The 11,906-nt window shown below is 42.4% G+C and overlaps 1 protein-coding gene across 1 annotated transcript in view; it reads left to right on the top strand.

The window, feature by feature from the left end:
• The window catches only part of ryr2a (ryanodine receptor 2a (cardiac)), a gene marked incomplete at both ends in the record, with an annotated part of 231,061 nt that extends 225,071 nt beyond the window's left edge, over positions 1-5,990 (top strand). Inside the window, 6 exons of the mRNA XM_080790070.1 lie at positions 428-562; positions 3,911-4,067; positions 4,903-4,967; positions 5,095-5,195; positions 5,364-5,415; positions 5,895-5,990. Of these exons, the coding sequence (XP_080646196.1) occupies positions 428-562; positions 3,911-4,067; positions 4,903-4,967; positions 5,095-5,195; positions 5,364-5,415; positions 5,895-5,990 (606 nt within the window). The remainder of the gene's footprint in view (positions 1-427; positions 563-3,910; positions 4,068-4,902; positions 4,968-5,094; positions 5,196-5,363; positions 5,416-5,894) is intronic.
• Between the last annotated feature and the right edge of the window lie 5,916 nt (positions 5,991-11,906).

Raw genomic sequence — 11,906 nt, 5'->3', positions numbered from 1 at the left:
GTACCTCTAAACTAGCAGACCTGTGTTTCAGTTGGTGTTGACAGTAGGCCTCCTGGCGGTGGTGGTGTACCTCTAAACTAGCAGACCTGTGTTTCAGTTGGTGTTGACAGTAGGCCTCCTGGCGGTGGTGGTGTACCTCTAAACTAGCAGACCTGTGTTTCAGTTGGTGTTGACAGTAGGCCTCCTGGCGGTGGTGGTGTACCTCTAAACTAGCAGACCTGTGTTTCAGTTGGTGTTGACAGTAGGCCTCCTGGCGGTGGTGGTGTACCTCTAAACTAGCAGACCTGTGTTTCAGTTGGTGTTAACAGTAGGCCTCCTGGCAGTGGTGGTGTACCTCTAAACTAGCAGACCTGTGTTTCAGTTGGTGTTGACAGTAGGCCTCCTGGCGGTGGTGGTGTACCTCTAAACTAGCAGACCTGTGTTTCAGTTGGTGTTGACAGTAGGCCTCCTGGCGGTGGTGGTGTACCTCTACACTGTAGTGGCCTTCAACTTCTTCAGGAAGTTCTACAACAAAGGTGAAGACGGAGAATCGCCTGACATGAAGTGTGACGACATGTTGACCGTGAGTAAAATACGCTCTATTATGCAAGTCTTCCTTATATGGTAATTTAGTTATAACGCCACTATCTTATGTCCAATCCGTGGCCGCTATAGTTGAGTTAGGTTTAAAGATGGCGTGCCGTGACTACTCTTATAGACCCCCAGGTGTGGTTATAATATTCAAATATGTCGTCCCTGTGTATTTTTGGTTTCTTCCTGAAAGCTGAAAGCCCTCAGCCAAATTCCAATACTCAAAATCTCGCTCACTCACACTCGGTCACTGGTGTTACGGTGAAGCCATGTAGTATTCAACTGCACTGCAAGTGGCCACAATATGCATGTTCAAAAGTTACATACTGTATCAACTAAACACACACGCACACACACACACACACACACACACACACACACACACACACACACACACACACACACACACACTCACAAAGTAGTATATTTAATGAATAAACAGTACTTTCAGTCAACAATGAATATGTACAGCATGAATATTTGTACAGCGTATGACGTACGTAATGTTACAATTACAATTTAGGCATTACGCAAATGCTCTTATTCAGAGAGACTTACAAGGCATTCTGGGCTATAACAATAGCCCATGTCAGTGTTCAGCTGTGTACATCCTAGTATGCAAAGGGCCACATGCCTGAGTGCCCGAGTCAGGGTGCCTGGCAGCTCCGCTCAGCCAGTTATAGGCCAGTCAATCTAAGATAAAAAGGGGCGTGACCCAATATAATTGCAATAGTAATCATTCAAGGTTTTTAAGCCATTCACTTCCTGATTTACGGGCCCACAAACCTTGCTATTGAAATATTAACGCTTCTAAAGAGAGATCAGACTTATTAGCGTAGTAGTAGTAATGGAAGGCCGGGCTTTTCAGAGTACAATGTGCCTCATCTGCTGGGCACTCTAGCGCCTTTATTCTTAAAGAATTCCGGGGCAAAAAAGTGTTAATAGGAGCTCTTCTAGGGGCCAGGCCCTTGAGCAGAAAGTACTGTATACAGTTTGTAGGTCTAAAGTACCACTGTCACTGTGGTTTATCTGCAGCATTGTGAATGCATTTGTTGCTCTGAGGGATATACATTTTTGAATGAATTGAATACATTACAATACAATACAAAAATTAATATTTTTTTTGCTGGCACAAATGCCCTCTTAGATTTTCATGACATTATTTTTGCTCGCCACTTGCCAGCACAAGATTTTGCAACATCGTTTAGAGAAGACTTTTCAAAGACAAACGATGATTTACATTTCCCAATTATACGATCCTTCTCTTGCCAGGAAACAGTGTTGCAAGATTAACCTAGAGATTTGTCCTTGTCTGTTGCACTGTTCACACATTCAATGAGATGTACCTCTTTCCGCATTACCCTTTTCACTGGACCATAATGGTTCACAAGAAACGGCATATGCCAATTATGCTGTAGTACAAGTATTCTCATTTAACTTAATTGACTAAATCTGCTATCACATTTTTTATCACATGGAACATTCCAATTTCCAATGCCAGAAACATCGTCTGGGTCTTCTTTCTCTCTATCTAGTATTTGTCCTCGCTAACGAAGGTGCTCCAATGAATGCACCTCGTTAAAGAAGTTTCCTAATTAATCATTGCCTCTCTGAGGTCTAATTACCCCGGATACCGTGACAGTTCTTAACACTTAACAGCCTGTGTGATTGGCTTGAGGCGTGTGGTGTAATTATCCAGGTGTTAATTGAGATCAAATTTGAATCTTTGTTTAACGACCAGCCAAGAATATGAACCAATTAACCCTGGTGTTGTTTGCGGTCGGAGAGTGTCCCAGCCCTGAGTTTCCGTCCAGGATAAATAAATGTCTTGTCTTATCAATTCGGTGATTACAGTTGCCAGTATGAATGCGTTGCTTGCTATGATGGCTTGCCCATATTAATATCAGACAGAATTAAATGGCCTTAAATGGAACTGGTCACACACCATTTGGAATGATACACTATAGTTGCCGGGTCATTGCCTTATTTACCCAGGGAAGGTCTGCTTAGAAGTGAGAACGTCCTGCTTCACACTCACACACACACATTAAAAGTAAAACCTGGGTACTGCCCAGTACAACCACCCCTCATAATGTGGGCCAAGTGGCCAACCATGGCCACTGAGCTGCTCCGCTGGAGCAGTTGGGAGTTCATGCCTTGCTCAAGGTCATTTCAGAGGTGTGGGGGAGGGAGTGGGTAAGAGGTGAATCCCACCTTCCATCTCTCCTTTCCCGGCACACACACACACACACACACACACACACACACACACGCGCGCGCGCGCGCGCGCGCGCGCACACACACACACACACACACACACACACACACACCCCTACACTCACGCGCACATTAATCCCATATATCCAGCCACCCGTGGCATTCCATAGACATAGTCTTGTTTCCTATTAAGGAGAGGTCGGGTGGCTAAACAGACAATCCCTTCCCAAATACAGGAAGGTGACAAGGGCTTAGCCCAGGCCAGAGACTCATGGAGGGATGAATGAAAACATGGCGTTGCCAGGATGAGAGCGTGCGTGCGTGCGTGCGTGTGTGTGTGTGTGTGTGTGTGTGTGTGTGTGTGTGTGTGTGTGTGGGGGGGGGGGGTACCTTATCTATCTCTGTCTCTCTGTCGCTTTCCATCTGACTTGATCTCTCTTTTAACTTCCCTTCATCTCTCTCTCTCTTTCTCTGCTCTCAACTTCTTTTGTTCTGTAGCACAATCCCTTTTTGACACATTTCAATCTCTCTCTCTCTCTCTCTCGGAAAGCATTTTATCTATCAAAGCCATCCGACAATTAGGGCTCTGTTTCTCGTCCTCTTCAGTCAGACACAGTGAATCTGACAGAGATGGTGACACGATGGCATCGTTATATACTGTGTGGGGCATGAACCACTGGCACCAAACCATCTTTGATTCTTGTTTTCAGGCAGATTCTTTTTGCTTTATCTAAACAACACAGTGTAGAGAAAGGCTATATTATCGAACTGGGTGCAATTATGTGCTCAACAACGTGCTACCAAAACACTGTTCACTAGTCTGTGCATCCCCATCACAGATTTGCTCTCCTTTCTATCTCTATTCGTCCTCCCTTTCCTGAAAACTACTAATGTAACAAAAAATATTTTATCCTCTTCTTTTGCACCTGTAAACCTGTGATAATACATTGTGACAATGAAGCCGATTCTGGTTTTGTTTGGTTGGTTAAAGAGAGAATTAAAAAAGCACATCACCATTGTTAAAATTGACTTCTCTATCTTATACAACCCCCCACTCCCCCTCCCCAAATCTCTCACACACACACACACACACACACACACACACACACACACACACACACAGTGCTACATGTTCCACATGTACGTGGGCGTACGTGCAGGCGGTGGGATCGGGGACCAGATCGAGGACCCAGCGGGAGACGAGTACGAGATCTACCGCATCATCTTCGACATCACCTTCTTCTTCTTCGTCATCGTCATCCTTCTGGCCATAATTCAAGGTAAGGGGAGGGGGGGGGAGTCCCTCAGGGCTCTATGTGCTTGTGCATTAACGAGTTGAGATTTTTCCATGTCGACTTGTCAGACAGTAAACACGCAAGTGTGTACACTGCGTACACTGGTACAGAGACCAGAAAAGAGAACACAACAGGAGAGGGGGCATAATTGGCACACAGCGCAATGCAGCGCAGCACAGTGGAACACAATACAAAATATAACATTAACACTAGTGGCAGTAAAGCAGCCCGACCTTCAGAACACAATATAGAAGACATAGGTCTATTATTAACATTACAGCAGCCAGCAGCAGTTTGGCACATCATCAGAATACAATCTGATGTTACCTTCTCCTCCTCCTCCTCCTCCTCCAACAACTCGATAACGTTCTCATTAGTAACGTTAGTTTGTTACTTATTTTCTGAGCCATGCAAATAAACAACAACCCGCACTGACCGGAGACGGAGAGATTAATGCGTCCCGCGCGTAAAGCTAAACCAGAAACAGGACAGTCATTGCGTCAGCATGGATGTAGCCTCGGAAACCCAGACGTTTTATTTCCAGCATGGAGGTGGGGGGGATATAGTTTGGGGATAAAGTTTGCGCGCTTCTTTCTGTTACTTCTCTGACACAGTTCAAATTCAGCCAGTCAATAGTGGGACACCGCTGAGAGCCGCGCACAGCTGCAGTTAGGTTCGTTAGGCGCGTTCTGAATGCAATGCAATCTAATTAGGCGAGTGCGCTCCGGTGTGCTATGCAGGGAAAGAATTACTTCTGTCCGTCCGTGACAATAATCAATCCTACAGTTTGAGCTGACCGTGACCTTGTTTGTTGAACCAGGCTTGATCATCGATGCGTTTGGAGAGCTGAGAGACCAGCAGGAGCAGGTCAAAGAAGACATGGAGGTGAATACACAAACACACACACACACACACACACACACACACACACACACACACACACACACACACACACACACACACACACACAGAGGAGGACATAATGAACATGCAATGTGTTTTTCCTTTGCAGACCAAATGCTTTATCTGTGGGATAGGCAACGACTACTTTGACACGGTCCCGCATGGCTTTGAAACACACACATTACAGGAGCACAACCTCGCCAACTACCTGTGAGTACATACCGCTGTGTGTGTGTGTGTGTGTGTGTGTGTGTGTGTAGTAGGTAGGATTTGGGATATAGTGTTGTATCTGATAAGTACCCAACAACTTATATAGTTAGTGTGATTGTGTTATATTCTAATACACAATGCACCTTTGTGCGTGTTTGTGTGTTACAGATTTTTCGTGATGTATCTCATCAACAAAGACGAAACAGAGCACACAGGCCAGGTATATAATCTAATTACCATTTATATATTGTTGTACTTTCAGTGGCCATTCCCAATCTCTCACATGTGTAAAAGAACACTCCACTCTCCATGTCTCTCTCTCTCTCTCTCTCTCTCTCTCTCTCACCCTTCTCTTGCCTAACCCAACACAACACCTCTGTATACGTATGTCCACCCACTCTTGGCCTTTAGGCTAGAACCAAACTAATGCTTGTTTATAATGTTGTTGTTCATCTAAGATATGTAAACCTATCATACTATTGTTATCATTATATTAGTAATTCTGTGGAAATGTTAATACAAAACCCATAACTCTTAATCTCTGGTTTATTCTCTCACCTTTGCTCTCTCTCTCTCTCTCTCTCTCTCTCTCTCTCTCTCTCTCTCTCTCTCTCTCTCTCTCTCTCTCTCTCTCTCTCTCTCTCTCTCTCTCTCTCTCTCTCTCTCTCTCTCTCTCTCTCTCTCTTCTGTCTTTCTCAGGAGTCATACGTGTGGAAGATGTATCAGGAGCGTTGTTGGGAGTTCTTCCCTGCCGGTGACTGTTTCCGGAAACAGTACGAGGATCAGCTCAACTGAGCTGGACCGCCGAGCAACAGACTCTGTTTTCTTCTCTTTCATACTATAATCTAAACTTCCCCTCCGTGACCCTCCTCCATTCTCCTCTCGATCAAGCCCCTGAACATTAACAGTCTGGGCCAAGTCCCCTCTCCCTTACGGTTCCTTACCTTGTTGTGAGCGGTCACACGCACACCAATCCCAGCCATCGGTTCGGTCTTGTACCCATGTTGTGGTCTCCGAGCCTTTGGCTTTCTGCCCGAACACCCCCACCCCCCTGTCGCTGTTCCAGCCTATGAGATCTCACGCATCAAGGACAGACCTTCTCAAAGTCCCATGCACACCTCCCAAGAGCCACAAGAGCTACAGTTTCCGAAATAACCTTTATACCCTTAAGAGTTCCCAACCCTGTTACGTTGCACAAACAAACCAAGCTCCAGCACTATAGCCATAACCATAACCTTGTCTCCCTCCATTATCCTTTTTCTCCCCCGGCTCAAGTTCTACGTTTGACTCCCCAACTGCCGCATAAAGTCCTTGCACCCCCCCAGCCCCCAATCCCCCCCCCCCCGGGCTCTTTAAACGTCCGGTCCATTTCGTTCGGAATGCTTCAAAGACTTTGTACATAAACAGATAACCTAATGATTACGCACCGTATAATGTCGACTCGAGGCACTCGAGAGGGAGCTGTCGGTTCAGATGATGACCTAACACGTGCTTCATCTTGTTCCACGTTTTGCTTTCGGATAGATTCACACTGGCGAGCAAAACACCAACAACAACAAAGACATAAGTACGTACTGTATGTGGGATGGAGGGAGGTAAGGAACGAAGGAGGGATCCAAGGAGGAGGAAGAGTGGAGGAAGAGGAGCAGGAGGTGACAATTGTATCCTTTATTTGGGTTGAGGGTGTCAGGGGGGTTGGTGATGGACACTCGGCGGGTGGACAAGGACGGAAGACAAACACAACCGTGATGGCGTTTGAAAACTGTTAACCAGTTGCGATGATTCTAAGGAATTTCTTTAGTCTTTGAGCGAGGGCTGGACTAAGAAGCCGTGCTTGTTAAGTTTGTTTGTTGAGTATGTGTGTACACCGCATGTTGCATGCACGTACTGTACATGCCACTACTGTGTATGACGGGCTCCTTCAAAAGGGCAGGCTAGAGGAATAGGACAGATGGACGGATAGGGAGGGGATAGCGGAGGAATCAGTGCCTTACTAAGCCAGGGTTGAGCTATGCAAGCTGGAGAAAGAGCGAGGAATGTCAGAAAGCTTCACACACACATATAGACAGATTCAGAAACGGGTCTCATGGTCGCAGCTTACGTATTTCCTAAACCCGCACCTCTTCTTACTACAGTGAACTGTAGAGTGACTGATGTTAGTCTGCCTCAAACGCCTCAAACCCAATCTTTCTGTTTTATGAACACAAGGCTGCTGTAATTTATACCTCATACTAAGCATTTAAAGTTAAGGTATTGGGTAAGACTGACGTTATGTATCTTTCAGGACATTTCACTGCTTCGTCTCAACCATTACTCTATGGCTCTGCTCTCAGCCACCGCGGTGGATATTTTGACATTCTGTTTTTTTCTTTTTTTATGTGGAGCATTGTTGGAGCAGCCATAAACTACACAGGTTCATCCCGATTTTCTGGGCATCTTTGTAATGTTAATGTTAGTAAAAAGCAGGTAAAAGTGTAACGTTTGAGGCAGACTAACATCAGTCACTCTACAGTTCACTGTAGTAGAAGAGGTGCAGGTTTACCCCGCAGCTATGTCGGCTCCGCCTACAGGAAATACGTAAGCTGCGACCATGAGACCCATTTCTGAATTAGTCTATATATATGTACATACAATATATATGCTATATACAACCAACATTGAAGACCAGGGCGAATACTTCAGAATCGCGTGGCTGGGTGTGACTGCGTGTGCGTGCATGCGTGCAAGAGCAAGAGAGAATGTGTGCGTACATGTGTATAAAGTCTGATTTATACTTAGTTGCGTGCCGGTGTCGTCTACTGAAGACAGCAGATCCACAAGCTCACAACGTGTTGTGAATCAACTATCGTCTGTGCAAAACATGATGCGCAACCAAGTATAACTAGCTTAAGAAACCAGTGGATGATAGACAAATGGGTTTAGAAATAGACAGAGAGATGAAGTGACAGTGGAAGGCATGAGAAAGAGAACTATGTATGCGTCCCTCAGGACTTTGTTGTTGGCTTTTTCACAAGGAGACCGACTGACACCTCTCATTGGTTCTTAAGCAGTTTTCGATGCAGACCTAAATATTAAATTATCCATATTTGAAATGGTTTACGTATAAATATAATTAAGTCCACCTACACACAGGCAAAGGAAATCAGGCCAGAGATATTAAAAGTTGTAATAAAAATGTGACATTACATTACATACATTTCCATGAGGGGCGTTCTCCATGCGTATCTAGTGTGCGAGCATAGACATGGTAACACCCGTCTGCCTCTGATTGGCCTACCGACACTGCCCGTCTCGACTGTCCTCCGAGATGCGAGGTTACTCCGTGTTGGGAAAATAATAATGACAGCTTGGCACGCACGACAGAATGCAGCCTTGTAACTAACTTGTACGTTTTATTTTTGTAGAAGAGCCAAACTAATATTGTTTATGCCGTTTGCTTTGATTGAATAATTGATTGAACACACGTGTACGATGTACTATGATTTGATTTGGGTGTGTACTTCTAAATAAAGTGTTAGTGTTGATTAATCTAATAATCTAATTATAGTAAACTAATACTATTATACTAAAAAGGATAAAGGTGAAGGGAAAAGAGACCTTTTTACAGTACAATAATGTTTCACGTTTACACATACAAAAAGAAAACACAAACACTTTATACGTGTACACCCAAATCAAATCATATCAAACGGCATAAACAATATTAGTTTGCCTCTTCTACAAAAATAAGTTAGAGGCACTATTCTTGTATCATACTGATACCGTATAATATGTATTATTTTCCACCACCTCGCAACAGAGATCAGACTATCCAGCATAGCTATATCCACCTCAGTGGACAGTCAAGATGGGCAGTGTCGGTAGGCCAATCAGAGGCAGGCGGGCGTTACCATGTCTATGCTCAGACGCACACTAGATATACGTGTTCTCCATACAGTATGTGGGTTTTGTGCCCTGCCTGGCATCCATTTGGTGACACGGTGGTTTTAAGGAATTAAATTAATGTTCGGAAGTGAGTGAGTAATGTTGAAATAGCATTAGTGTGTTCAAGAAACCCTTTGAAATATGGATTTTTATGTCTGAGGTCTGTATTGTTTAGTTTAGTTTGTTTCATTTTGTTTCGTTTTTTCCAGTTTTGATTTTGGTGATGCTCTTATGCAATACAGCAAACAGAGTTACTCTCTTTATATACACATTCTCCAAAAACACACCAAAAAAAATCTATATTTAAAAAAATGTTTCATTGCATGTTTATTATGCAAGTTTAATGACCAAGTTTAAGAAATAAAAGACACAAGATGATCTATGTCACACACAAATTGTTTTTCTAGGATTATTTAAGATTATTTAAGATTTCTCTCTAATATTGTATTCAAGTGTTGTGGGCTTCATTGTAAATTTTGTAATCTTTAAGTCACTGGCCAAGAATGCATCCCTATGAAGAAATAATCTGGATAACTGCTTTTCCCTTATTTAACCATCTGTGTTTTAATATACTATAAGTAAAAAAATTAATAAATAAACACTTTAATTATTTAGGTTTCATGTTGGTTTAAGCTCAAGCAATAGCCCTTCAGGGAGAGTACTGGAAATGATAGACCATAATTATGTAAAAGTGACAATGTAACAAACAAAAGCCTGCTTCATTTTTGTCTCTCGGATTATATGATGACAATTTATTTGCAAATAAAGTTATTAAGGAATTTAAAACACACGCTGAGGTTTTGGTGTTAAGTTAGTTAATTTTGAGTGAGGATGCAGCATGTTTGCGTAGGTTTATGAGATAGAGACGCAGTCAAATCCTGGTGGTTCCTTTGGTTCTAATTTTACTCTCTCCCCAGTTAAATTAACACCAACACCTTGTTTCCATTGAACTGTGTGTGATACGCAATAGTCCCTCAATTGTTGAATGTAAAAGAATAATGCATAATTATTTTTCTGATGTATTGAAGTTTTTTTTATTATTTATTACCCTGAAAAGCACTCTATGAATAAAATTGTATTTATTAATACAGTCAAGGAATTTAATTGACCGAAATAGCGTATTCTGCTTGTTTTCCGGCACTGTACATACACAATGCAAAACAGCCTCTCCAAAATCTGTAAATGAATAAATAAAGACATTTCTTTCTGGGAAAAACAAAAACAAAATAAACAAAGCAAACAACTAATGAATTAAGGAGAGAACACAGAGCACAACAGGGTTGAATGGAAACGAGCCTTATGGATTTGACTGTGTACCGTGTACGCCTGTACGGCATCACATTGGCTTTTTAAAGACGCAGTCAATACAATGTGGGCTGCTTGAACAGTGTTGCGCTAACCTTGCAAGCTCAACCATGTAAGAATTTAACTTAGTCATAATAGCTTGCGGAATCATGTTCATTATCGGGCTATGTATTCCATTGAGCTCACTATCATGCAGATGTCATGCTCTTTATGCCAGACCTTGTCTTACTTTGTCTTTGTTTTCCTTTCTTGCACTGAGTGACTAATGTAAAACCATTGCAATAACACTTATCAGGCATCCGTCTGGATAACTCAATAAGTAAGTGGTGTTTTGTCAAGAATAATTTTGTTTTTCTGTTAATTTATATTTTTGTTCTATTTAGTTTTCCCCAAATTTATCTTTGAGGGGCGGGTGGTTATTAAGTAGTGCATATACATAATATAGACCTATTGATTACACGGTTACTTCTGTGTGTATGTGAGAGCGAGATAACTGTGTAAGAGGGATTGAGAACAAGAGAAAATTATGGATTTGCATGTTTTTGGAAATAAAAAGAACATATTTATAACTTGTGTAGAGGAGAATATTCTTGCAGGAGTAGTAAAATCAAAATGCCACACGATTCAAGAATTCACATGCTGGGCAGTTTGATTACATTTATAAACGGGGCTAACCATTTTGCGTAAACCTTTTGCTGTGAAAATGCTGGGCTCTGATTAAACGCCTACACCACACGTGTACATTGATCACTGCAAGGCCCAGTGAAACATTTGGTAATTAACTGGAAAATACCATGTGTTTGCTGTTTAAGTGAGTGTTCGGATCTGTGATATGACATAACATTGGATGTACGTATGGTATGTACCTACAGTTTGTACATCAACTAAATACCACCACACTGCTCTCATATCACACTACATGTTCTTTTTGGGATCTACGTACCGTCTTCATACTGCTCATTTACATGCATACTTCTATGATGACAGGTACATTGTATGGTGGGATACTGGCCTGATAACCGTTGAGAGGTGTACAGGTAAGACAAGTCATTGCCACATCAATGTTTTCATAAAATTAGGTGGTATTATATTATGGAAGACTGATGCTGACAATTTTTTAAAGATTTATTTATTGAAAATGCAGACATTTACAACAATGAATTACAGAATAATGTTTTTTTTTTTTTTAAACAAGACAAGACAAACTCAAAAAGGAAAAGACAAAAAACAGTAAAAACAAACCCCCCCCCCCCCCCCCACCCACCCCCCACAATTTACAACAGACGCTCTTAATCCAAACCACCCCACCCCACCCCAACCCTAGAAAGGAAAACTACACAGCTCTCATTACTCTGTATTGTACACAACACCTCTTGATAGCATCAACTCAGAAAAATATATGAAAATAACAATATAAATAAAACTAAATCAACCCAGAGGAGATATTGAAGGTAGAACCTCAAAGAACCTGCCCCATATCTT

Source organism: Protomyctophum bolini (assembly GCF_963924005.1).
Source record: "Protomyctophum bolini genome assembly, chromosome: 18".
NCBI classification, from domain to species: domain Eukaryota; kingdom Metazoa; phylum Chordata; class Actinopteri; order Myctophiformes; family Myctophidae; genus Protomyctophum; species Protomyctophum bolini.
This window is presented reverse-complemented; position numbering and strand designations above follow the sequence as displayed.